Source organism: Oryctolagus cuniculus, chromosome 18, assembly GCF_051225735.1.
Source record: "Oryctolagus cuniculus isolate XC-2025 breed Fujian yellow rabbit chromosome 18, ASM5122573v1, whole genome shotgun sequence".
Lineage (NCBI taxonomy): Eukaryota > Metazoa > Chordata > Mammalia > Lagomorpha > Leporidae > Oryctolagus > Oryctolagus cuniculus.
Genome location: NC_142884.1, coordinates 59,696,552 through 59,724,270, shown reverse-complemented (window position 1 = coordinate 59,724,270; position 27,719 = coordinate 59,696,552). Strand labels below are relative to the sequence as shown.

Below are 27,719 nucleotides of genomic sequence, written 5' to 3'. Positions count from 1 at the left end.
CGGCACTCCAGGGCGCGTTGAGCGGCGCGGCCCCTGCGGGGCAGGCGACGAGCGGCGGGGGCGCTGCTCGCGGAGCGGCGGGCGCCGGGCGGCTGGGCCGGGGTCCTCGCGGGTCCTCGGCGGGCCCGGGGGAGGGCCCTCTTTGTGGCTGCTGTTGGCAAGATGGCGCCGGTGGGGGTGGAAAAGAAGCTGCTGTTGGGTCCTAACGGGCCCGCGGTGGCGGCCGCCGGCGACCTGACTAGCGAGGAGGAAGAGGGCCAGAGTCTGTGGTGAGGCCGCGGGCGGCCGGGCCGGGCCGGGCCGGGCCGGGGAGGGCGTGGCCGGTCGGGAGCCGCCTGGGCCGGGCCCGCCCGTCGGAGCGGTCCTGACGGCCCAGCGCGGGCCGGGAGGGCCAGGTTGGCCCCGGGGCTGACCGCTGTCGCCATTGTCGCCGCAGGTCTTCGATCTTGAGCGAAGTGTCTACCCGCGCCAGGTCCAAACTGCCGTCTGGCAAGAACATCCTGGTTTTCGGTGAGCGCCGGCGGCGGGGCGTTGCCCAGGGCGCTTGGGTGGGCGAGGCGGGCGTCTCTCCCGCAGGTGCCAGCAGCCCCGCGTCACCTGCCGCCTGCCCGCGGCGTGTCCTGCACGGGAGGGCTCTGTGGACCCTGGCTGAGCCAGCGCTCTGCGGGGAGAGCCCGGTGTGGCTGCGTGGGGTTGTCGGCACATTGCTAAAGTCACTTGGTCACAACCTCGGCCTTCGACTTCGCCTTGGTTGTCCCTGACCCTGCTCCCGCAGCCTCCTGTTCACCAAAGTGAGGGCATGGAGAGGGGAGCGAGGCGATGCGGTGGCTAGCTGGAGACGGCGGGAAAGGCGGTGCCCTGGCTCGGAGCCGTGGGAAGATGCCACACCAGCCTTTCTCCATCCTGGGCAGTGCGCGGTCAGAGGCTTCAGGGCTTCCCTGTATTATTGCAGCCCACACTGCGGGGCTGCCTGGTGCCTGCCCCTTACCCTCTCTGGCCCCAGTTTCCTCGTACAAGTGAGGGAGTTTGGGGGCATTCATGGAAGGAGCCATTCGTGGGCCTGGGACAGCGCAGACAGCCCTTGGACGCCCCGCGAGAACCTCAGACCGGCAGGTGACGACTGCGTTTTGGTGGCTGCTGCACCCTGCCGGGCTTGGGCAGCTGAGAGTGTTAGCATCACATTACTTTGAGCTGTCGAAAGAGGGTGATATGGGGACTAAGGAAGCAGGTACCAGAGTCAGCCTGCAGCGGCCCGGAGGTGACAAGAGGGTACGCAGCGTGGAAACTGTTAGAGCTTCTGTGGCAGGTGCTTGCTAAGGTAAGCCAGGCGCAGACTGTCTGCTGAGGCCTCGTATCTCATCTCCACCCCAGGCCGCATGGCAGCCACAGCCTGGTTGGTTTTCCTTCTGTTTCTGAGAGGGGCATATGGTCTTCCCTAGGTGCTGACCACTGTGGTGGGCAGTGGGAGGACCCCTGGAGATCCTCAGGGGCTGGGTGTGGAGAGACGGGGAGCTCAGAAGGAGCAGGTACCAAAGTGAGGCTGCCAAGTGCTCACCGAGCTCCGCCTGGCAGGTGGAGGGTGTCACGCGGCATGGGGCCGCGGGGAAGAGGGGCTCGGGTCTGTGGCCTGCCTTTCAGTTCCCTAGCTCTAAAGTGCGGGGTGTCAACTCCCAGGAGTGCCTCGTGGTGATTGTTGGTTTGGAGTTTTTAGGGGAGGGTGGGGGCCGGGGTCTGTAGGTGGGCAGAGGGAGACGAGGTAGTCATTGGTAATTATGAAGATTATACCGGAGAGGTTTGCTTAGGTGTGTAATTAGTTCCAGTTTCCCAGCCTTCAGAGTGGTTATGAAGGAGATGTGCTGAGATCAGACGTGAATAACAACTTCTCTTCTTCAGGATGGTGGGGCAGGATCAGACCTCGTTTAGTTCAGAGTTCTTGGGTGTTGAGGTTACGTTTTTCTAAGATTTCTTGTTTTTCTTGTGATCAGAGTTTGCTTTGTGAGAAGCTGGCCCCCACCTTTAGCTTGGCTTCTCCAAACGCACATCCTGTCAGCCGTGGGTAGGCCCTGGGGACCTGCTTCTTTCCTCCCTGGCGAACTGAGGGTAGCTCTGGTGGAAAGTCGTGTTAGATTTGGGCTTGGCCCCCTTTGCCACCCCATCCCCAAGCAGTCTTAATAGCAAAGTCGGCCCTGTTTCCGGAAGCAGGTGCATCCTTTGCAGGAGGCTTCTTAGTTGTTTCATGTGTGTGCGTGTGTGTGCACATGTGTGTGTGCGTGTGTGTGCACATGTGCATGTGCACGCCATGACTCCCTGTCCTTGCCTGGAGTTAACAGTACAGCTTTGTCTTCTTCAAACATCAACTGTAGGTGAAGATGGTTCTGGTAAAACAACCCTCATGACTAAACTACAAGGAGCTGAACATGGCAAAAAAGGAAGAGGCCTGGAGTATCTCTACCTCAGTGTCCATGATGAGGACCGAGATGGTGAGTGGAGCGTGCTCCCTGGGACGGGCTGCGGGCAGGTCGACTTCTCGGCTGCGGTGCCTAGACCATGGTACTCTGGATTTTCTCTTTGAGTCTGAGAGAATTCATCAAAGGCAATAATGAATGAAGTATGTGTCTTTTACAGGACTTCACTCCCTCTCCTTTCTAGAGTGTATTAGCAATCACAGGGAGTGGGACTGGTGCCTGCTGCTCTTGCCAGCCCCTGCTTTAGAGGAGAGACTGAAGATAGAATTTTACATATGCAGAAAGGTAGTAAAAAATCATTATTTTTAAGAGATTTATTTATTTATTTGAAAGAGTTCCAGAGGCAGAGAGAGAGCATCCATCTGCTGGTTCACTCCCCAAATGGCCATAACAGCCAGGGCTGGGCCAGGCTGAAGCCAGGAGCTGGGAGCTTCATCTGGATCTGTCACATGGGTGGCAGGGACCAAACACTTGGACCATCCTCCAAGCTGTTCCCAGGCCATCAGCAGGGAGCTGGATTGGAAATGGAGCAACTGGGACATGAACTGGCACTAAAACGTGATGCTGGTGTGGTGCAGGAGGCAGTGTTACCCACTATGCCACAACACCCGTCCCACGTTTTAGGTTTTATATTAGTTTATTAATTATTCTAGAATAAGTAATTGTTGGTACCTAGGTGGGTTTTTTTGGTAGGAAAGTTATTGGTACAACCTGAAGAGGAAGTATATTCGTTAAATTGCTTTCTTTTGGGAAAGAAATTTTCTTTTCTGGTGTAGCAGGTTAATCTGCCACTTGCGATGCCAGCATCCCACATAGGTACCGGTTTGAGTCCCAGCTGCTCCACTTCCAATCCAGCTCCCTGACAATGGCCTGGGAAAAGCAGTGGAAGATGACCCAAGTCCTTGGGCCCCTGCACCCATGTGGGAGACCCAGAAAAAGCTCCTGGCTCTTGGCTTCGGCCTTGCCCAGCTCTGGCTGTCGCAGTCATTTGGAGAGTGAACCAGCAGATTGATCTTTCTCTGTCTCTTCTCTATTTTACCCTGACTTTCAAAAAAAATTGCTTTTTTTTTTAAAGATTTTTTTTTTTTTTTTTACTTATTTGGAAGTCAGAGTTACACAGAGAGAAGGAGAGGCAGAGAGAGAGAGAGAGAGAGAGAGAGGTCTTCCATCCTCTGGTTCACTCCCCAATTGGCCACAATGGCGAGAGTTGTGCCGACCTGAAGCCAGGAGCCAGGAGCTTCTTCCAGGTCTCCCACACGGGTGCAGGGGCCCATGCACTTGGGCCATCTTCCACTGCTTTCCCAAGCCATAGCAGGGAGCTGGATCGGAAGTGGAGCAGCCAGGACCTGAACTGGCGTCCATGTGGGATGCCGGCATTGTAGGCGGTGGCCTTACCCGCTACGCCACAGCGCTGGCCCCAAAAATTGATTTCTCTTAATTTTCCTTTACAGATGTAAGCAGCAGGGACCATGACTGAAGAGGGGTTATGTGAGTCAGAGCTAATCCTCTGGTCCCCCAGTTTATTACTGCTAAAAGGAAGAACCTGGTTTGCTTCCAGCACTATGATTCTGCCCTCTCCAAGAGCTTTTTAGTAGAGGGCATGGGTCAGGGTCCCTTGTTAAACCTTGGAAAACTACACTGTACTAATGTTAATTCAGTGGTCATCTGAGAACTCCAGGGACTTTATATTTACTCCCCTGCCCGGGCTTCTTTTGTCATGCCAAACGTTCCCTGAAGGCCATGCAAGGAAGGCATGAGGCAGGAAGTAGACCAGGTGCCAAGGGCTCTGTCTTCTATAAAAATGACAGAGGCATTCGGGTGTCCATCTAGGCCCATTTAAATCTCCAAACAGGGCTGAGACTTGGGCCTCTGAGCCAGGCCTGGAGGACCTCATACATTTGTCTCTTTGGCTTCCTGTTTTTGTTGGGCTGCATGGTTATTGTGACAAGAGCTTGGGCTTTGGAGTCAGGCAGGACAGGTTCGAGTGCCACTCCTGTGGTTAATAGTTGTGCATCCTTGGGTCGCTGACTTCACCACTTTGCACTGCGGTCTCCTCATTTGTAGAATGCTGTGGTGGTGCCTGTTTTGCAGGTGGGTAGAATGAGATGCTGTGTGTCCTGGGTAAAGGAGAGCTTTGGAATCTGATGACAGCTCTGGTGCCCTGTTCTGTTTCTCCGGAAAATACAAAGTATGGTGTGGATATTCTGTGAGGTTCTAGCCTCTTCTGTTTCCAGATGGTGAAAACATATTGCATGCCAAAGCTTCATGTTAACCATATGTATGGCGTGCCTTTGAGTTGAAGTACATGTTAACTTCTATTTTAGATTGCTTTAAGATTACCTCAAAAACTTCTGGGGCTTTGCATTTATAGGGTTTTTTTTGTTTGTTTGTTTTTTGTTTTTTTTAAGGCCACCTACTTGTGAGTTTCTGCTTGATGGTAGAGCTGTCCTTATTTGTTGTTAATTATACGTTTTTCAGCCTAGCCTTTTTATTGTGTGGTGTGACTCAGTTATAAATAACACACTTTGCAGGAAGTCACAAAGGTAGGGAAACATGGTTTCTGGCTTGTACCTTTTTAGTGGTGGGATATGACATGGCACAAGATGTAGCCTGCTGGGTTAGGGACATCATGTGTGTGCATCCAAGTGCATGTGCAAGTTATGAGGAGTGGGTAATGGGGAGTAGTACTATTTTTTTTTTTTTTTTTTTGACAGGCAGAGTGGACAGTGAGAGAGAGAGACAGAGAGAAAGGTCTTCCTTTGCCGTTGGTTCACCCTCCAATGGCCGCTGCAGCCTGCGCGCTGTGGCCGGCGCACCACGCTGATTCGATGGCAGGAGCCAGGTGCTTCTCCTGGTCTCCCATGGGGTGCAGGGCCCAAGCACTTGGGCCATCCTCCACTGCACTCCCTGGCCACAGCAGAGAGCTGGCCTGGAAGAGGGGCAACCAGGACAGAATCCGGCACCCCAACCGGGACTAGAACCCGGTGTGCCGGCACCGCAAGGTGGAGGATTAGCCTAGTGAGCCGTGGCGCCGGCGGGAGTAGTACTTTTTAGACTGCATTCACAGAGCCCAAACTAAAACCTCTGTAAAATACTCAGTTGTTAGATTTGAAAGTATACCTAGATTTAGATACTTTATACTTTTAAACTAAATTCATGAGTATAAAGTTTTTATAGCATTTTGATGATTATACAAAAAATAGGTTTTTAACGTGTATGTTGGAATTTACTGGAAAAAAGTTAATGAAGTGATAGTTTTTTTTAAGGTTTATTTATTTATTTGAAAGATTACTCAGAGAGAGAAGGAGAGGCGGGGGGGAGGGGGTCTTCCATCCGCTGGTTCACTCCCCAAATGGCTGCAACAGCCAGAGCTTTGCTGATCCAAAGCCAGGAGCCAGGAGCTTCTTCCCGGTCTCCCAGGTGGGCGCAGGGGACCAAGCACTTGGGCCATCTTCCACTGCTTTCCCAGGCCACAGCAGAGAGCTGGATTGGAAGTGGAGCAGCCAGTGGTTTTACCTGCTATGCCACAGCACTGGCCCCAAAGTGATAGTTTTTTTTGTTTGTTTGTTTTTTGTTTTTTGTGTTTTTTTTGACAGAGTGGACAGTGAGAGAGAGAGACAGAGAGAAAGGTCTTCCTTTTGCTGTTGGTTCACCCTCCAATGGCCGCCGCGGCCGGTGCACCGCGCTGATCTGATGGCAGGAGCCAGGTGCTTCTCCTGGTCTCCCATGGGGTGCAGGGCGCAAGCACTTGGGCCATCCTCCACTGCACTCCCTGGCCACAGCAGAGAGCTGGCCTGGAAGAGGGGCAACCGGGATAGAATCCGGTGCCCCGACCGGGACTAGAACCCGGTGTGCCGGCGCCGCAAGGCAGAGGATTAGCCTAGTGAGCCGCGGCGCCGGCTCAAAGTGATAGTTTTAATGGCAGGAATTTGCTTTCAGCTTCTTTCTTTTTTCTAAAGATGTATTTATTTATTTGAAAGTAGAGTTACAGAGAGAGAGAGAGACAGAGAGAAAGGTCTCCATCCATTGGTTAACTTCCCAAAGGCTACAATGGCCAGAGCTGGGCTTATCCTAAGCCAGGAGCCAGGAGTTTCTTCTGGGTTTCTATGTGAGTGCAGGGGCCCAAGCAACTGGGCCATCTTCTACTGCTTTTCCAGGCCATTAGCAGAAAGCTGGATCAGAAATAGAGTGGCTGGAACTCAAACCAGCACCCATATGGGATGCTGGTACTGCAGGTTTTGGCTTTACATGCTACTCCATGGGGCCAGCCCCCTCAGGTTCTTTTATAAAGAATAATGGTGAGGGGCTCACGCTGTGGCACAGCGGATTAACGCCCTGGCCTGAAGTGCCAGCATCCCACATGGGCGCCAGTTTGAGACCCTGCTGTTCCACTTCCTTTCCGGCTCTCTGCTATGGCCTGGGAAAGCAGTGCTTGGACCCCTGCACCCACGTGGGAGACCCGGAAGAAGCTCCTGGCTCCTGGCTCCTGGCTTCAGATCAGCACAGCTCTGGCCTTTGCGGCCATCTGGGGAGTGAACCATCAGATGGAAGACCTCTCTCTCTCTCTCTCTCTCTCTCTCTCTCTCTCTCTCCCTCCCTCCCTCTCCTCTTTCTATGTAACTCTGACTTTCAAATAAATAAATAAATCTTTAAAAAAATAATGGTGAAAAACATCTAAAAATTTTTTAAAATATATTATAGTTTTGGAGAATTGTGGTGTACAGTTTGGTCATCCAGGTATTATTTTGGAACCGCTTCATTAAATTTCAGTATTTGCAAATGTGTATGTGTATTTTTCAACAGTTTATTACAAATATACACATGTACAGGCACACACACATAAAAGTAGAGAGTCTAGTATCATGAACCACAGTGTACCTATCACTTGACTTGAATTTCTGGTCAATTTTATTTCAGCTATAATCTCCCTTTCTCCCTTCAGTCCACACTGGATTATTTTGAAGCAGATTTTAGGCGTTATATCATTTCATCTGTGAATACCTCTAGGTTTAAAAGATGAGGGTTTTAAAAAAGCATAACCACATTATTTTCATAACAGAAGTAACTAGTCCTCTTATCAGGCATCCAGTGTTTCATATCTAAATTTATGTCAGTATTGATTTTATCTTAGCATTAAAATACAAAGATGCTGTCAATGAATACATTGCATGTTGGGACCGACACAAGAAGGGTGTGTTTAACCACAGGCGCTTGGGCACAGTGACCGCCTCACAAATTGCTTACAACAATGGGTTATTTAAACTGTGGCAGAGTGAACGTCAGTATCTTTTGGTTCTTACTGAAAGTTAAATGTCTTTGGGTTGGCACTGGGGCAAAGCAGATTAGGCTGCTGCGTCTGACACCAACATCCTATATCTGAGCACTGGTTTAGTTTCCTGCTGCTTTGCTTCCAATCCAGTTCCCTGCTGCTGTGCCTGGGAAAGCAGTGGAAGATGGCTCACAACTCGAGCCTCTGCCACCTGTGTGGGAGATGAGGAGGAGTTCCTGGCTTTGGCCTGGCCCAGCCCAGGCTCTTGCAGCCATTTGGGGAGTGAACCAGTGGATAGATGCTTCTCTCTCTGTCTCTCTCTCTCTCTCTCTGCCTTTCAGATAAAATAAATAAATCTTTAAAAAAGAAAGTAAAATACCTTATTCTATTCCTTAAGCATTAAGTCTTTTTATGTGTGGACTCTTCATAACGTTGTGCTAGTTTTTTAAGTTTAAGGTCCACTCAGCTCATCAGGCACCAGGACCTAAGGATTGCTAAGTATTGGGGCCCTTGTGGGTTAGGGTGACATTCTTGATGGTCGCCTTCGAGATCTTGATGTGGCTGGTTGTCAGGAAATAACTCGGGTTCGTTTTTCTCTCAGATCACACACGCTGCAACGTGTGGATCCTCGATGGAGACCTGTACCACAAAGGCCTGCTGAAGTTTGCAGTGTCTGCAGAATCCTTGCCGGAGACCTTGGTCATTCTCGTTGCAGACATGTCTAGGCCTTGGACTGTGATGGAATCTTTACAGAAATGGGCTAGTGTTTTACGTGAGCACATTGATAAGATGAAAATTCCGCCAGAAGAAATGAGGGAGCTGGAACGGAAGTGTAAGTATAATAGAATTTACAGTCTCTTTGAAAGGTTCTTTTTTTTTTTTTTTTTTTTTTAAGATTATTTTATTTGAGTTACAGAGAGGCAGAGGCAGAGAGAGAGAGAGAAAGGTCTTCCACCTGCTGGTTCACTCCTCAGTTGGCTGCAATAGCCAGAGCTATGCCGATGTGAAGCCAGGAGCCAGGAGTTTCTTCTGGGTCTCCCACACGGGTGCAGGGGCCCAAGGACCTGGGCTGTCTTCTGCTTTCCCAGGCCATAGCAGAGAGCTAGATCAGAAGAAGAGCAGCCAGGACTCGAACTGGCGCCCATATGGAATGCCAGCACTGCAGGTGGCGGCTTCACCCACTACACCACAGCACTGCCCCTGTGCAAAGTTCTACCCACCGTCCTTTTCAAAGCCAAGAGGCTTCCTTTGCATAGTGTTTGGTTTGTTTTCACCATGCGTTTCAGTTGCTCAGTGGTCAGAAGGATTCAATCCTTATCTCAAGTGTTACAGTTGAAGAATGAGTCACTGTTTCTTGTTATCTTTATTGGTTCTGTTTTAAATTGAGAATTCTTCCCTCGCTCACTGAAATGAGATCAGTGCAGTGAGTCTCAGTACCTGCTAAGTTAGCAGTAGAGGTGTAGGGATTTGTGGTGGTCTCTGCAGCTTGAATCTCCTGCCCTAGAATTCCATTAAGGCCCCTATCGTGGGCAGGTTTGGAGGAAGCCCTAACAAGACAAACCCGTCAGCTCCTACCAATTGATTTTACAACCCAGTACATAAGATTTTAGTTAAGACAGAAAGGTCATTTTTTGGATCCTTGAGATGAAAGGCTATTTTAAGACGAAGGATGTCCAAGTCCTTATGAGAACAAAGAACTTGCAAATAAAAGGAAGTTGTTTTTTCCCCCTTAATGTGGTTCAGGAGCTTGTTTTTCTTTTTCCTTGCTTCTGTGCAGTTACATCAGCTTCTGTCCACTTGCCAGGGAGATGGGAGGGGCAGGTGCTGGAGCTGTGGCAGTGCTGTCTTAGCCAGGGTAGGCTTGGCCTCGCCTGGCCTATTTCCATAGGATGACATCACTCCCTCTAGTGAATTACTGAGGGCGGGCTCCTAGGGCATGGCACATGCTTTCTTCATTCTTAACAGCAGAAGGGTCAGGAATTTTGATGCGTTTTTCAACTCAGATTTCCTGCCGAGTGTCTTCCTGTCCCTCACCTTATATTGTTCCTGTCCCACGTTAGCTAAAGCGGGGGAGTTCAGCGTCTTCCTCTCAGTGTGTTTGTATGCATGTGTGTTTTCTGGGGCACCCACATGTGCGCTGCAGTGATTATTATGCAGCTCAGCTTGTCTGTCTCCAGCCACTGACCTTTCTAGATAAAGCCTCTTTTCCCCTGAAATAAAGACAGCTTCTCAGAATAACTGTGGGGCTGACGAGCTGTCTGTGTCCCTGCAGTTGGAGCTTTCCTCCCAGATGAGGGGGCTAGTGTCCTGGAGACTGTGGTTCTTTGAACCTGTTTTCTTGCGTTGATAACCTTGTAAGGATTTGTTAGAGCAGAAAAAAGGAGAAGGATTGAGCCAAGGATGTTGTTCCTTCCCAGGCAGGGAAAGTATCTGCCCTGTACCAGTTACTGGGATGCAGCTGGCAAGATGCCTGTTCCTGGGGATCTGAGGTTTCCATGAGCCCCTGCATTCATTTTGTGATCTCACTTATTGATGGCTGTGTCACCGAGGATTTGGTTCAGCTACATGTGGTGGAAAACCTGAGATAATGTGGTTTATGCAAGACTGGGATTTCTATCAGTGAGTTGTGAGTTCAGTGAGGCAGTTCAGGATTGGAAGCAGCCTGGGAAGACAGGTCAAGACCGTTGATTCCTTTGTCCTTGTTGCTCTGTTATAAAAATGAGGTTCTCTCCCTCCTGACACCTGGAGCTCCAGCCTTCACATCCACGTCCCGGCAGCAGGAAGGAGGAGTTGAAGGAAGGGCCGAAGGGCACATGGTGTCTTGTTATGGAGGCTGGAAATTCAGTCTCCGTTCTGTGTCCCAAGTGTCAGGGTTGGGTCTGGTTTTGAAGGGAAGGAGGAGAGGACACTGGAGAGGAACTAGTGATCTGGACTCCTGTTGGGTCGCGGGTCTGGGTAACCTGCCAAGGGCCTCCCTGCTGTCCCTGCCCCTCCGAGATGTTTGGCCTGGTAGGGAGCTCTGTTTACCGCATATAGGAGTGCCTTTGATAGGGCTGATTTTAGGTTATGTATTAATGAAGCAGTCGGCCATCCTTGTGTTCAGAGGACCCCACTTCCCAGATTAATAGGAAGTTTCACACTGAGTGTGTGAAGGCTGTTATCCAAATAGTTTCTGATCCAGCACCCATCTCCAGTCTGCTGATTTTCGCAGCTGCTCTGTGGTTGGACCACTGTGTTTCAGGGTTACGTTCCACAGTGGCCCTGGGTCTGTAGCAGCTGACTGAGAACCATCTGAGAGGGAAGGTGTTCCCCAGAGCCACCAGAAAGTGGTGCTTGTTCCTCTGTGATTGTTACCTTTCCTGCTTTCTGTCTGGGGCTTCTCTTGAGTACGAAAGGCTGTGGGGTCTTGAGGACTGTGGAACCCACGAGTGGTCAGTGAGGTAGGAGGGATAAGACAGGAAGCAGCAGCCGGGAAGGACGCTGTCCCTGTGTTCTCGTTCGTGCACCTGCTCCCCTCTGATGCGAAAGGGGAGCCTCAGGCTCCCTGCTGTGAAACACCAGCCATCCCCAGCTAGAGAGAGATTGTTAGCACGGTGGATTGTGTAGACCTGAGGAAAATGCACATCCCACATCCAAATTGCACAGTCCTCGCTCTTTTTATGATCCTCCCTTCTCACTTACGTGTATGTTATGCACATTAGCTCTGCTTTCCAACCTGTTTGGTAAAATGGCAAGTTATTTAAAAACCTGTGAATTTCCCCCTGCTGTTAGACAGCTGCAATTAAGTCATTCCTTTATGGTGGGAATCATCTTTTTTTTATATAAAAATTTATTTTTATTTATTTGAAAGAGGTAGCGACAGAGAGAGAGGTCTTCCATTGCTTGTTCACTCCCCAGATGGCTGCAACAGCTGGAGCTGAGCCGATCCGGAGCTAGGAGCCAGGAGCCAGGAGCTTTTTCCGGGTCTCCCACGTGGGTGCAGGGGCCCAAGGACTTGGGCCATCTTATACTGCCTTCCCAGGCCACAGCAGAGAGCCTGATTGGAAGAGGAGCAGCCGGGACTAGAACCAGTGCCCATGTGGGATGCCGGCGCTTCAGGCCAGGGCTTTAACCTGCTGCACCACAGTGCCAGCCCCTCAAGTGATGTCTTAAAGGCTGTGCCAGACACTCTCCCTCAGGTTCTTTTTATTTCTGCTATTTGCATTTACTTGCTGTGTGTGTTGTTGATGAGATAAAAGGCCTATCAGTCCCTCAATCTGATTGGGCGTAGAACAGTAGAGCCACCTGTTTGCTCCTCTGACTCATGGTAGCTTTAACCACCGTGTTTGTGCCATGGCTCAACAAGACAGCTTTGCTGTGTCCACACAAGGGTCAGGTGTGTGGGCCGTGTGGTTCTTGGCTTAAGTGAGCCAGTGTACTACTGTCAACTTGGAGGCCCTCGTTAGCCGGAGTAGTGGACGTGTGTAGTAAGAAGTGATGCTGTACTGCTGGCCCTTTAGGTAGGAACAGTGACGAACCCTGCACATGTGACTTAGGCTCTGATGAGGATGATACCAAATCTACCAGGTGAGGGTAATGTGGGGATGCTATGGTGCTGGGCAGGTCTGGCCTTGTCACCTAGTGCTGAAGGACCTCAGTGCTTTGTAGCCAGCATGGCATATCTTTGTGGAGTTCAGATGTTTTACCGGGTATCTCTAGCGAGGTCCCTGATGGGTTTTGTATGATATAGCTGTTTCTAATAGTTGCCTGTCTTAAAATAGCACAGTTCAACTTTTCTAGTATTTACAATAGAATATATGTACAGAAGTGGCTTTTTTCATTGTAAAAGGTATGGAAGCCTTAGAATTTCTTAAAAGTCTGTTTAGGAGTTAGACAGAATTCAAAGTTTTAGGGGAATGTCCTGGCTGCTCTGGAGTGACAAGGCTCACTCAGATGTGTCTGGATTGGCGCTTTGCATCACCATCGCCGATCCCTAGGATTGCAGTCAGATGCAGCTAGGAAGTTCTGTCGCATGTGACTGCTTATTTTCTGTGCTGGTTGCTGCCTTTTTCAGTTTGCTAAAGCTAATGTGTTTTTTATTTTTGTATATATTTTTTTTCTTTCATCCACTGTAGTTGTGAAAGATTTCCAAGACTATATCGAGCCTGAGGAAGGTTGTCAAGGTTCCCCGCAGAGAAGAGGCCCTCTGACTGCAGGCTCGGATGAAGAGAGTGTTGCCTTGCCCCTGGGTGACAACGTGCTGACTCACAACCTGGGGATCCCTGTGTTGGTGGTGTGCACAAAGGTGTGTGCTAGGGGAGTGTAGGCATGCAACCATCACCACTGGACGGAGAGTTTGAGAAGAGCAAACTTTGGATAAAGTTAGTTCACAAGGGAGCATTCGGCTTGCTCAGGATTCATTAGGTACTGAATATGTCAGGCTAGGAAAAAAACCCTGTCATTGAATGTTGCTGCTGGACACATGGCATCACTCAGTTTGCTTCTGGCCTGGGTTAATCTGTGAAGCCCTGTTGACTTTTTAGGCAAACTCAGAACTAAAAGCAGTTTTCTTTTTTAAGAGATTAGCTTGTTTGCCTTATTTATTTAATTTATTTGAAAGGCAGAGAGAGATCTGTCTGCTGGTTCACTCCTTAAATGCCTGCAGCAGCCGTGGCTGGTCCACGCTAAAGCCAGGGACCCTGCTGCTTGAGCCATCATCTCCTGCTTCCCAGGGTGCACCTGAGCAGGAAGCTGGAATCGAGTGGAGCCGGGTGTTCCTGTACGTGATGTCAAAGTCCCAAGCAGCTTTTTATCCTCTATGCCAAATACCTGCCCCAAAAAGCAGTTTTCCTAAAGCTGTGTGAACTGGTTCATCTCACCCAAACTGATGGTGAGAATGATTAGCTGGGGATAGGAATTAAGTTCAGTTATGCAGAAGTAAACTTATGTTTCTTACATAAGAAAAAAATGTTGCCTTAAAAACTTTTGGATTCCAGAATACTTTACTCCCAGTTATTCACCATGTTACCCAAGTATGGGGTGTGCCAGTTTTATCCTGTTATGGAGCATGGAGCTCTGTGGACAGCGGCCACAGATTTGCCCAGTGTGGCTCATGAGAGCTGGTTCCAAGTTAGAACAACTGTAAACTGATCAGGCCTGTTATAGCCAATTTGTACATGGAGAAACAGGCCCAGAATGAGCGGGACAGCTCCCCGGTGATTCCTTGCTCTTCTCTGATTAATGCTTGGATCCTTGGTGGTCTTTATCCTTGGTGTCCTGTAGTTGGTTTGCAGAGGCGCTGTTCCCGCCTCAGCAGGCAGAGAGGCAGGAGGTGACTGTTTGTCTTGCTGTCTCCCCTGCAGTGTGATGCAGTGAGCGTCCTGGAGAAGGAGCACGATTACAGGGACGAGCACTTGGACTTCATCCAGTCGCACCTGCGGAGGTTCTGCCTCCAGTGTATCCTTGGGGTGCTGTGTCGGGCCCAGGGCATGGACTTCCCTCCAGAGGGGTGAAGCTCCTTAGGAACCCAGAATAGTCTGCTGTTGGGGGAAATTGTATCTTTTACCTCATTGGAATTTGAGGCTTACTTATTTTGGCCTATCTTTGATCACTTTTTTTTTAAAGACTTATTTATTTATTTATTTGAAAGGCAGAGTTATAGGGAGGCGGAGGCAGAGAGAGAGAGAGGTCTTCCATCCTATAGTTCATTCCCCAGATGGCCACAATGGCTGGAGCTGTGCTGATCCAAAGCCAGGAGCTTCTCCCAGGTCTCCCACGTGGGTGCAGAGGCCCAAGGACTTGGGCCATCTTCTGCTGCTTTCCCAGGCCATAGCAGAGAGCTGGGTCAGAAGTGGAGCAGCCGGGACTTGAACCGGTGCCCATATGGGATGCTGGCACTGCAGGCGTAAGCTTTACCCACTATGCCACAGCACCAGCCCCTTTGATTACTTTTTAATGCTGTGTATTTGATAGGATTTCATTACAAGGAAGCTGATTGTGTAATCATTGACCACATTATTTTTCATCATTCTGTCTTAGAAATCTTTTAAAAGTTTGCTTTTATTCAAAAGAGATTACTGAACTACATAGTGCTTCAGATGCAACAGGTGCTTCCCTTGAATTGGTTTTGTGCTATCCATGAGGGGTGCTGTGTTGGCAGTCTGTCTCTGGAACCTTACTTCTGTAATGTCAGTAGTTTTCATAGTCCCAGACCTCGGGGTGGGTTCCTACCTTTGCCTTTGAGCTCATTGGCACTCAAACCTAAAGAAAGTTTTACCATGTGTGAGTTCCTGCTTGGGACGGGACCTGTGTACCTTGATATTCTGAGAGTGTGGACATCATAGAGCCATTAACTTAACCTCTTGGGAAGCAACCTTGATGTTGAGGGGGTCAAGACAGTGAACTACATGGACTGCTGATGGTAATAGGCTTCATGCTTTTGATTTGTTTCATATGCTACTGTTTACTTTTTTCATTTTTTTTAGAAGATATATTTAGAGGCTGGTGTTGTGGTGTAATGGATTAAGCTGCTGTCTGCAATGCCAGCATCCCATATGGGCGCTGGTTCAAGTCCTGGCTGCTCTACTTCTAATCCAGCTCCCTGCTTAAGTGCTCGGGCCCCTGCACCCACATGGAAGACCTGGAAGAAGTTCCTGGTTCCGGGCTTTGGCCTGGCCTAGCCTCAGCTGTTATGGCCATTTGAAAAACCTTTCTCTCTCTATGAAAAGATTTATTAAAATAGAAGTAAATATATAATAAAAAATAAAATAAAAAGGTTTATTTTATTTGTTTAAAAGGCAGAATTAGAGAGAGTTGTCTTCCATCTGCTGGTTCACTCCCTAAAAGGCCACAATGATCAGGGCTGTGCCAGACTGAAGCCAGGAGCCAGAAGTTTCATCTGGATCTCACATGTGGGGCAGGGGCCCAAGTACTTGAGCCATCCTCTGCTGCTTTCCCAGGTGCATTAACAGGGCGCTGGATAGGAAGTGGAGCAGCCCATATAGGAAGTGGTGCCCATATAGGATGCTGGTGTCAACAAGCAGTGATTACCCACTGCACCACAACACCAGCCCATCTTTTTTTCTTTTTTTTTAAAGATGTATTTATTCATTTGAAAGAGTTAGAGAGAGAGAGAGATTTTCCATCTGCTGGTTCACTCCTCGAATGGCTACAGTGGCTGGGACTGGTGCTGAACCAGGCCATAGCCAGGAGTGTTATCTGGATCTCCCATGAGTGCAGGGGCCCAACCACTTGGGTTGCTTTCCCAGCCTCATTAGTAGGGAGTCAGATGGGAGGTGGAACAGTTAGGACTGAAACTGGTGCTCATGGAATACCAGGGTTGCAGGCTTAACCTGCTGTGACAGCACCGGCCTCTACCTTTTTTCATTTTTAAGTTGTAACTTTCTGTTGCTCCTGTGTTGATCAAAAATTGATGAAGCTGTGAGTACTGCTTTGAGGATTATGCTTGAGTGTGTTTGATTTTGTCTCCTCTGGTGAATCTGTTTTCCTTAAGAAGATTGATTAGATGGCGCTGCCTTGATTTACACATCAGTGAAGGAAGAGAAAAATCTCGACTTATTGTATAAGTACATTGTGCATAAAACATACGGGTTCCACTTTACCACACCTGCCTTAGTTGTGGAAAAGGATGCAGTGTTTATGTGAGTTCTTTAGCTGTAACGCTTGCAAAGTCTCTGTCATTCACTTGCTTTTTACATGTTTCAAGTAAGGTGCCTCCGTCTGCTGCCTGGAGGTGGAGACCCACCTTTCTCTGCTCCCTTCCAGATTACAAGGCACTCTGCCTGGGGGAAGTGGGGTGCGCTGAAGGGTACAGCCTTTCTTCAGGGAGAGCAAGTCGCCAGAACGTCACCAGCTGTGTGGGGCACTTACTGTCGTCTGGTACAGTTGTGGTGGGAAGAGCGAGTTGAGGTCTCGGGAGTTTCTCGTTGGGGATCCTAAGTAAGCAGTAGTCCCGTGCTCATTGGCAGGGATGGCTGCTTGCATTCTGCATGCGTCCCAGTCAGACGGGTTTGGGAGCCGCTGGAGTCGACTGGAGGTTTTTGTTTGTTTGTTTGTTTTTAGATTTATTTTATTTATTTGAAAGCCAGAGTTAAACAGAGGAGAGGCAGAGAGAGAGAAAGGTCTTCCATTTGCTGGTTCGCTCCCCAGTTGTCCTCAACAGCTGGAGCTGCACTGATCTGAAGCCAGGAGCTTCTTCCCGGTCTCCCACGCAGGTGCAGGGGCCCAAGGTCTTGGGCCATCTTTGCTACTTTTCCAGGCCACAGCAGACAGCCAGATTGGAAGTGTAGCAACCAGGTCTCGAACCGGCACCCATATGGGATGCCAGCACTTCAGACCAGGGCATTAACCCATTGTGCCACAGCACCGGCCCCAACTGGTCTTGAAGATGCGTGGAGGCCTATGTGCTTACTGGAGAACCCTAGATGTTACTGAAAGCATAAATAAATGGTGATCCTGTGCCGAGAGGACTTGCATCATCAGATTGATGTTTAGGCTTAGATATTCTCATGACTTAGCAGTTACATTTGCTTGCTCTGCAAAGCTTACTCAGCCCCTCCCAGATACCTGGATTCTCCACTGGGGACCCAGAAATGCATGCGCTCTGGTCCCTGCACATGGCACTGCAGGGGTCACACGCATAGCTGAAGAGGAAAGAATAGTGCTGGAGTAGTGGAGAAGAGTGGCAGGGAAAGCAGAGGGGCTGCTGGAGGACAGGCAGTGCGGAGGGAGGGATGGGCGGTCGGTGAGAGGTTGGAGGTGTGAAAGGGGCTCTCAGAGAACTACGTAGGTTCCGTCCTGCACTCACTCAGGCCGCTCACAGACAGCATACCTGATTTTGTCTTATTTATTAATTTATTTAAAAGCCCAGAGAGAGAATCTTCCAGCTGTTGGTTCACTCCCCAAATGTCTGCAATAGCTGGGGCTGGGCCAGGCTAAAGCCAGGAGCCTGGAACTCAGTCTGGGTCTCCCCTGTGGGTGGCAAGGACCCAAGGACTTGAGGTATCACTTGCTGCCTCCTGGGATGCACATTAGCAGGAAGCAGAATTGGCAGCAGAGCCAGGACGCAAACCCAGGGACTCTGATATGGGATGCAAGCTTCCCACGTAGCATCTTAAGTGCTGTACCAAATGCTCACCTGGCATACCTGGTTTTAGTCATCCAGAGCAGTCGGGCAAGCATCAAAGGCCCAAATTTAGTGAGTTTTTGGAATTGGAATTGCTCATAGCCAAATCACATGTGATCCTGAGGCGAAAGGGGAACAGAGACTGGTTTGGGGGTGCTGGGAATGGAGAAGCATCTCATAGCTTTTGAAGGCTGCAGAGGTCGTGGCATGTCTGGAGCATGCTTTGTTCCTTTGCGCTTTTAGCTCTGTTTCTTATCTGGAGATGGGTGTAGTCAGCAAGGCCATCTTGGTGGAGTGCCCTGGGTAAGCACCCTCTCGGTTATGGAGCTGTGGAACAGGAGTTGGGTGAAGAAGGATCGTTTGCCATCTTTCAGAGCTTCCTGAGTTCAAATGGGTATTGTGTGAGCCATTTTATAATTGCTACCTATAAGAGAATCAGGCAGGAACCTAGGTGACATGTTGTCCTGTGGTATGCAGCAGGGCAGCCTCCGTGGGGGAGGGTCAGGGACATCTTGGGGCCAAGGTTAGACATAGACTCTGGTCACTTTGTGGCTTCAGGACATATCTTCCCATGCCAGAAAATGAATGAATGAGTTCAGAAGATGATGTTGCTAAGAGTTCACAGTGACTGCGTAGGAGGGTAGCCTCCATGCCACGGTCCATGAGAAGCAGTCACCTCCTGAGCTCTGCTCTCTGCGTGGTCCTCTGCCAGAACAGGCCCCATGTGTCCTGGCTCCTTGAGGTGGAGTTGGTGACTCTGCACACTTCAGTGGGACAGTGAGCCTAGTCATTCCACACTGGCTCTCTTAGGCCTGGCACCCCTGAGCTGGTATGGGTGGAGCAGGATGTGCAGTGTTACCTGCTTTGTTATTCCTGCAGTGGATTCTGGCTTCTGTCTCAGAAGCTGCAAGCCACCCCCTGCAGTCACCAGATCTTGTGGGAAACAGTCTGAGCCAAGTGTGCTTTACAGATGCCATCAGGCAGTCCGGGGAAAAGCAAGTCAATCCCTGTCTCTTTGCCTTTAGACCTGCAGGCTGGGATAATGAAAAGAAAATAGCTATTTTACATGAAAACTTCACGACTGTGAAGCCAGAAGATGCATATGAAGACTTTATCGTGAAACCCCCTGTGAGAAAGGTACTCAAGTCAGTCACTTGCAGAGATGAGGTGTTTCAAATGGGAAAAGAAAGAGATCTCGCACACTGTGCCACTTTGGGGGGAAAAATGCAAAGTCCTTTTTGTTAGTCTTTAATGAGGTGTAGTGTTGGGTAAATGGCCTGGATAGCAGGCCAGGAGTGATGGTATGCCCACTGGAGCTGGGTGGTGGCTCATGAAGTCCAGGCACTGCTGTGGCCACCTCTGGATTGCTGCTCCGAACTCCCTGCTCCTGGGGTATCCTGTAGATCCTCTTCTGGGATGTGTTGTTTAGAACCTGCCAGACTCAGAGATGGTAATGAGCCACCTACTGTGGGTGGTTTGGGGAGTGGGTCTGTGCCAGGCCAGAAAAATGTTAATTCTGCAGTCTGAGCAGGAATCCCTCAGCCCCATGTGGAGGCCCAAGCTTCTTGCAGCATGAATCATGATGGTAGTTACGAATATTCTTGGTCTGTGGCCATAAACCTATGTATCACTTTACAGCTGGTCCATGACAAAGAGTTGGCAGCAGAGGATGAGCAGGTGTTCCTGATGAAGCAACAGGTAAGAAGACCAGTGAGGTGTGGAACAGAGGCTGCCGCGTGCATGAGGTGTCAGATCTCCAGGGCAGGGCTTGGGGTGTCCACACAGCGGGAGTCACAGAGCTTACAGGAGACCAGGTCTCCTCCTTCCCATCTGTCTCCTGTCTGTCTGGGATTAGTAGGGGTGGGACTGCCTACCTGCTTGCCTTGCAGATTGTTTTTAAGTGCTCTTTCTCTAGAAACAGGGAAGGTTTTCTGGCTTACTTCCTGTGAGGACAGTCTACCAAATCACCCGCCTCACTTCTGTTATTTCATGGAGCCTTGCACAGCCCCATGCAGAAAGGCCGGTGATGCCCATTGCTGTAGTGATGATAGTAGTTTCCCCAAGCTGACAGGTTAGAGCATAAACCCAATCTCACGTTTCCCTTTTACCTGGACAGTTGTTAGACGTGTCTAGGGTGTGTCTGGTGGTACAGGTAGATCAGTTGGTCTTTAAAAATTTTTATTTATTTATTTACCTGAGAGACAGTGTGTTCCTATCTGCTGGTTCACTCCCCAGGGCTGGTCTAGGCCGGAGCCAGAATTCAATCCAGGTCTCCTACCTGGGTGTAGGGGTGGACCCGACTACTTGAGCCATCATTGCTGCCTCCCAGGATGCCATTAGCAGGAGGATGGAGGCAGCAGCCAGAGCTTGCTTTCCTAGCTTCACAACTGATTACTTGGAATAATTTTTTTAAGTGTTTTTGCATTTGTATTGTAAAACTTAGGACTTTGTTGTTGTTACTGGTGCCCTCTAGTGGAATATTGGAGTATATTTTTCTCCAGACCTTCATTGCACTCTGCAGGCCTTGGTTAACGGCCAGTTTGTCCCTCTCTTTGCAGTCACTCCTTGCCAAGCAGCCAGTCACGCCCACGAGAGCCTCCGTGAGTACCTTACACTACACAGAGGGTCATGGCCCAGTGTCATGGGTGCTTCAGACTTTGTACCATTATTTGTGTGGGCTTTCATATTTCTAAAGGGAATTTTGTTTCCCTGCAGCCCCACAGCTAGGAGCATCATATGATGTCTCATGAGGAGCCTGATGAGGGACTTCAGTTGGGAAGTGGAGGGAACTGACGTTGTTGTCTGGGTCACTCTTGTCTCACCTGGGACTGGGAAGGATCTGTGGAATCAGGCTTTCACTTTTGGAGTAGGTGTCTGCTGTCATTTTATGCCTCTATGTGACCTGGGCTGGTTTTGGACTTAGGAATCCCCTGCAAGAGGACCCTCTGGCTCTCCAAGGACTCAAGGCCGGGGAGGGCCAGCCAGTGTGCCAAGTGCTTCCCCTGGCACGTCAGTGAAGAAGCCAGACCCAAACATCAAAAGTATGTATGCTGTGTGTCCATGGAGAGTGTTGTAGCCCTAGGCCTGTGCCCTGCAGTGGCTCGAGGCTGGCTCTGAGGAGCCCCCGAAAGCTGGGCATTCGCTTCCCCAGGAAGGGCTGCTTTCCATTTCTCCTTGCCCGGGGGAGGGGTCGTGCTTGGTGGAGACCAGGGCCTATTCACTTTGTTGGTATTGGAGGCCCATGTACTTAGCTTTGCATAAAAAAAAAAAAAAAAAAAAAAAAAAAAAGAAAGAAAGAAAAAAAAGGGAAGAATAAACTGCAGTTAGGGCTCCCAGATTGCCTCATAGAGGATTCCAGAATATGAAATCACATTAAAATATATATTTTGAATTCTTAGCTTTTTTTTTTTAACCCCATCTACTCCAGAAGGCGGAGAGAGGAGAGAGGGAGAGACCTTTGTCCACAGGTTCACTTCCTAAATGTCTGCAACAGCTAGGGCTGGGCCAGGCCGAAGTCAGGAGCTTGCAGCTTCCTCCAGGTTCCCCATGTGGGGGGCAGGTTCACAAGTGTCTGAGCCATCATCTGCTCCTCCCAGTATATGCATTAGCAAGAAACTGGATCTGAAATGGAGTAGCAGGACTTGAATGGACCAATATGGGCTGTGAGCATCCCAGATGGAGGCCTAATTCTGTGCACCACAATGCTCTCCCTGAATTCTTTCCTTGTGTTTCTCATTATGTTTGTACTGTTACTACTAAATTCTTATATATTTGATGGCATTCATTCAGGAGATGTACTGTTTTCAGCAGGTTTGGAGCATTAGGGCCCAGAAACCTTTAAAAAAACACTGCCTTGCAGACAGGCAGAAGAGGCAGAGCACAGGTTATCTGTTCGGCCCCCAGACAGGTGGGAGGTGTAACACGCTTCTGTTGACCTCGTTAGCCTCAGCAGCAGTGCTAGGTAAGGACTCACAGTGGAGAAATCGGTGTTCTGGGAAGATGATAGGCACCACAGCTCATTCCAGTGAGAACTAGGCTTTTGTTCAATTAAGTCATCCAGTTTGTGTAATGCTGTGTTGTTGTTTTTTCTGTGATTTCCCTAGATAATGCAGCAAGTGAAGGAGTGCTGGCCAGCTTCTTCAACAGTCTTTTGAGTAAAAAAACCGGTTCCCCTGGAAGTCCTGGTGCTGGTGGGGCACAGAGCACAGCCAAGAAGTCAGGTACAGCAGGGGCCCCTGAGACTGGGAGCCTGGTAGTTGAGCAGGGCTGGAAGGATGGGGAGCAGCGTGGAGTGTCTGCCTTCTCCTGACCTGCAGACCCCCGGCCTCCTGAGTGGCAAGCAAGGAAACAGATCCTCACTTGGCACTGAGCAGTGGGAGCACTTGAGGCATGTGGGTTTTCTTGGCGCGTTTTGAGTGGGGTTTACATACATTCATATTTTTGGGAACTAGCTTCTGGGTGAGTGAGCAAATTATATGTGTAGCCCTGCTACATATATAACCTTCCTATTGGAGGTCATGGTTATAGAAAGGGTAAGTAACTTGTGCAATTAAAATTAGTAGAATTGATTTCAGCAGAGTAAAGCAAACACAATTTGCAATTCAGGAAGCTCCCAGAACCAGAGCTTATTCTGAGAATCCAGCTAACCATGTGATCATTGCAGCATTTATAGAAAGGGCAGCTGAGATACAGAAAACAACCTAGCTGAATCCTGTTCGGTCTATCAGCCAGTCAATTGGTTGGTCCCTGTTGGCTATAGGGCTTCCTGCCACTAACTAGCGCTTGGTTGGTGTGATTAAACTATAATGGTTTGGTCTGTTGAGTTCAGAACTGGTGCTCAATCCAAATCCATGGTCTCCCAAAGTCTTATTTAACATGATCTGGGGTGGACCTTGAGCATTTTATTGTTTCATTTTCTGTGATGCTTTATGAAGCTTTCTGTTCATGTCTGCTGGAGCCTGTGAATCCTCACCGTCTTGCTGGAGGGTCCTCGTCTTCTCCGTGAAGCCCCCTCCTTGTCACACGGATGCCCCTCTGGCGGCCCCCCACCTGTCTCTCCCTGCGAGCTGGTAGGACAGTTTGATGCCATGGAGGACTCTGAAATGAAAAAACCGAGTCCCTTGGGAAACAGCACATTTTCCTGAGGAACTGGAGGATATTTTCAAAGGTTCTTCGCTTTTAATTCTCCATTAACTGTAAGGGTATTGCTGTAGTGTTTTCCATGACTGGTTTGTCTAGGACAGAGAGGTCCTCAGGAGACCCCAGTCCATCCTCAGGGCAGCCTGGGCCTCCAGCAGCTCCCAAGGTCTTAGAGAGTCAGAGTCTGGTCTGGTGGCCCTGGCCGTGGACTGCTATTCTTGGCCTCAGTTAGTGTTTGACAGCAGACAATTGAGAGCACCAACTTTGTGTAACTCTTTGGCCTTGATCTTTCTTTCTGATAGAAAGCAAATATTTCTAGGCTAACACATGGGAATCAGCCTAAACTATTGGAATTAGAAATAGAACCTAAACACCTGTTCTTTTGTAGGGCAAAAAAAGTAGTTGGTGGCAAGCCTGAAACTCAGATACCCCACTGTAGGTGGTGAGAGTGTACAGGGCTTAGGGTTGGAGGGCGAAAGGGTTTCTCGAAAGGTCTATGTGTGTGGCACAAAGCGCCCTCTGCCAGGGGCCACCCATTTAGCTGGGGGAGCACAGACCTGTGACATTTAGAATTAAGGAAGTCTGAATGAGATTCTGTCTCAAAGTCTTTCCAGTGAACAAGCTGTCCTTATTCTTACTAAGGTTACTCTCTGTATTTGTCCATTTTCTGCTACTGCTTATTAAATATGAGGCAGAGGCTTATGTAGCTCATAGTTTTGAGGGCTGAAAGTCCAGACAGTGTGGTGCAGGGTGTAGCTTAGGTCACATGGTATGTGTGGCGGGAGGAAGGATCATGTCTCAGGCCTGGAAGCCAGGGATTCAGCTTGCACAGTTCCTTCCCTGGGGACTCATCATTGGACCTACGGACTTCCCACTAGGCCTCCTCCCAGCTTGCTCTGAGGAGCCTCCAGCATGTGGACCTTTGGGAGATAAACCACATCAGAACCTCAACATTGTCACTACACATAATTACTGAAGTCTGCATCATTTTATTTATTTATTTTTAAAGATTTATTCATTTGAAAGGCAGAGTTACGGAGAGGCAGAGATTGGTTCATTCCCTAAATGGCTGCAACGGTCGGAGCTGGGCTAATCTGAAGCCAAGATCCAGGAGGTTCTTCTAGATCTCCCACATGAGTGCAGGGTCCTAAGGACATGGACCATCTTCCACCGCTTTCCCAGGCCATAGCAGAGAGCTGGATTGGAAATGGAGCAGCTGGGACTGGAACCGGCACCCATATGGGAGGCCTTCACTGCAGGTGGCAGCTCTACCTGCCATGCTGCAGCGCCGGCCCTCTGCATTTTTTTTTATTTGAAAGACAGAGTTTTATTTTATTTATTTGAAAGAGTTTTTGTTTTGTTTTGTTTTTTTTATTTTACTCTGCATTGTTTTAAATGTCCCTTTGTTTTTATTTTTTTTAGAAGATTGATTTATTTGAAAGAGTTGCAGAGAGAGAGGGAGAGACAGAGAGCTTCCATCTGCTGGTTTACTTCCCAAATGGCCGCAACAACTGCAGCTGGGCTAGGCTGAAGCCAGGAGTCCAGAGCTTCTTCCGTGTCTCCCATGTGGGTGCAGGGGCCCAAGGAGTTGGGTCATTTTCCGCTGCTTTCCCAAGCACATCGGTAGGAAGCCGGGTTAGAAGTAGAGCAGCTGGGACTCAAATCAGCGCCTATATGGGGTGCTGGCACTGCAGGGCATGGCTTAACTCACCATGCCACTGTGCTGGTCCTTAAATGTCCCTTTTGAAAGATTATTTTCTGACATCATTGCTTTTTTTTTTTCTTTCTTTTCTTCTTTAGGACAAAAGACTGTGTTGTCAAATGTTCAGGAAGAACTGGATAGAATGACTCGAAAACCAGACTCCATGGTAACAAACTCTTCAACAGAAAATGAAGCCTGATCCTCCTTAAAAAGTGCATCTGTCAAATGACCAAATAACTCTGTATATTGATCTGCTAAGACCAGGATTTTTCTGATACGGCACATGCTATCAGTTTTTTGGGGCAGGGGAGATGGACTCTAAACAAACAAACAAAAACTTGGTTGGCTTGTCCAGATGTGAAATGCACATTGAGGAAAGTTGTATGTCAGACCCTTTGTTAGGGAGAACCCTTGGACTCTTGGGTGCGTGGCTCTCTTGTGGTCAGCGAGCGCAGCTGGGTTTCTTATGGAGGGAACGTGGAGCGAGAGAGGGAGGGCCCATTTCCTGTCATGGTGGGGCAGATGAGCCCAGGCAATCACTGATCCGAGGGTGGGGAGTCTGACCAGTTGTGTGTTAGCAAAGTCACTTGTTCTTGGGAGGCAGATTAAGTAGCAGAAAGTGCAAGAGAGAGAATGACTGAAGGAGGAAGGAGAGAAGTGATGACGGGGAAGCCGAACGTGAGGCAGGTGGGGGAAGCAGGAGGTGAGCAGTGTTAGCAGATACTGTGTGTTCAGTAGAAGTCAAATAATCATTGTTTAAGACTTAAAAATTAGAAGCATTTCCAAACTAAACACTAAGCAAATGGCAATTAGGCTTGCTCTGGAAGCATCTTTAACTTAAGAAGGATGTGATAAGCATGGGGGCACCTGAGTCAGGTGGAGCTGACACGGCTGGGGGAGATGGCAGCTGCCCAGGACCCACGTGCTTGGCCCAGGCCATGTCCTCGTGGGAGATGCTGGGCTCCACGCATGTGCTTCGTGGGGCAGACAGTCACTGCGGGGTGTGTGCAAAGTCAGCAGTTTAAGAATTAATTTTAACTTGAGTTTTCTAAATAGCTCTTGCGTTTTTGTTTTTTGTTGCTGTTGTTTTTTTTAAGCTGCCACAGGCTGGCCTATGATAGAAAATGGGTGTCACCCTCTCCTTTTGTCACAACACAGTGTGCTGCAGAAAGTCAGGGGAGGTTTCGCTTGTGACCGCACTCCAGGTAATCGGCTTGCACCAGTCCCTGCCTTACAGTCCATAGGAACCTTCAGGGAGTTCCGCGGATGGAAAACGGTCTTGTTCTAGCTCCCTGGTCTGATCAATGCTATCAGGTGGATAAATAAGTGTGAGTGTTTTATACTGAAAATGAAAGTTACTGATTTCTTTTGTGTTTTTCATAACGTAGCATTTTTTTCTTATGGAAGTGATACTTTTAGGTGTCTCCCTGTTTAGGGCAAATTCATGCACATTGTCATGTCACGCCACCATTCTGTGATGGATTTTCTGTGGATTAGAAATGGCACTTTTAATTTTATGTATGATACAACATTTGAATGCAAACACTACCATGAATTTAATGTATGAAATATTTTGTTGTCAAACCAAGGGAGAAAACCACAATTCACTTATGTGGAGTTTACTTTTTTTATATGAATGTTGTACTGTGTCTGAGCATAACTTCCCTAACGTCATTACTTTTACACACCCAGTTTGACTGACCACTGATGTAGTGCTGGGCATAACTGAATAGCCTGTGTTACATAACAAGACTTAAAACTGTCTTGATTTGCTTTTGTAAAGGTCTGAACACTGTTAAGGAGAGAGCTGAGTATTTACTTGCCTTTCTGACAAACAAAAACATGTTTCTTGTGCCAGTTTTATTGTTGAAATATACTATTTTTTCTTTTTAATTGCTTTTTTAAAAAATATTGTGGCTTCCAATTACCATGTTGTCTAGGTGATGATGTCGAATGATGGTAGTGGTGAAGTGACCAATAGATGCCAAACAGCTCATGGCCACGCTAAAGGTGGGGGTCACTTAATCCTTCCATAGCAGCTGGGGCAAAAATGAGTGACCTCAGAAACAGGAAGGCATTCTGGGAAAGGCACATGCCTAAGAGAAATACAGTATGGTTTTAAATTTTAATACAGAATTTTAATTTCTGTTTATTTTTTATCCTTTGAAATGATAAGCACTTTGTGTGTCAGTGTAAAATGTACTACAACTGATGAAAAGGTTGCAACACCAGGCTTGGGCAGGAAGGCTTCTTGGAGACCACTTAAACGTTTCTCACAAATGGGTGCTCCTTGGTTCAGAAGAAACTGACACATAGTGTCACATGCGCAGTGGTTGCCAAAGTCTACCAACTTTGGGGAGCTGCAGGGTTCTTTTTAGGGGGTGGGAGGAGGGGAGATGATTTTGTTACTTTGGGGTTTTCAAGCATTGGAACCAAAGGCCAAATAATAGACAGCCTTTACTTTTTAAAGTAAAATTCATTTTATTTGCAGAATATACTTGTATGGTAGACTGTTAAAGAAAATTTTATGACTATTTATACACATTATAGTGATTACATCTGCTATTTGTCTTTAATATGGAAAAAAAAATCAAAGAAAAATAAGCCCAACCTTGAAGACGTGGCCAAGATAAAGACCTATGAATTGGTCTTTTCTAAAAATGCAACAGGTATGCTGCTAGATTGTTTTATTTTGTTTGCACTTTTTTTTGATTGGCCTTTTAAAACCAGTATTTAAACTAAAGATGTTGTGTTTTATTAATTTAACAGTTGAAAGTGACTGCTCTGTACATCTTAACAATGTTGATGCTGTAAGTGAGCGTTCACTGTCATCTATGTACTAAGTTTATTGGTGTTTTTAACTTAAAATTAGGACTGCAGGTTTTCCCCCGCCAGCTTCAGCCGAGGGGTGTGACTCTGGGTGCAGTATGCAGTCATGTGGAACCTTGCTTTCTAGTGCTTGGGGAAAAAAGATGTGTCTAATTACTGGCTTCAATAAACATGAATCCAGACTGCTTACAA

The 27,719-nt window shown here is 48.4% G+C and overlaps 1 protein-coding gene across 1 annotated transcript; it reads left to right on the top strand.

The window, feature by feature from the left end:
• The first annotated feature begins 44 nt into the window (after positions 1 to 44).
• Positions 45 to 27,719, top strand: DYNC1LI2 (dynein cytoplasmic 1 light intermediate chain 2). Its single transcript, XM_002711556.6, has 13 exons — positions 45 to 269; positions 437 to 510; positions 2,364 to 2,480; positions 8,336 to 8,566; positions 12,849 to 13,018; positions 14,076 to 14,169; positions 16,238 to 16,373; positions 18,883 to 18,994; positions 19,496 to 19,555; positions 20,416 to 20,457; positions 20,781 to 20,898; positions 21,961 to 22,077; positions 24,797 to 27,719. The coding sequence occupies exons 1-13, from the start codon at positions 163 to 165 to the stop codon at positions 24,895 to 24,897; spliced, it is 1,479 nt and encodes a 492-aa protein (XP_002711602.1). The 5' UTR covers positions 45 to 162; the 3' UTR covers positions 24,898 to 27,719.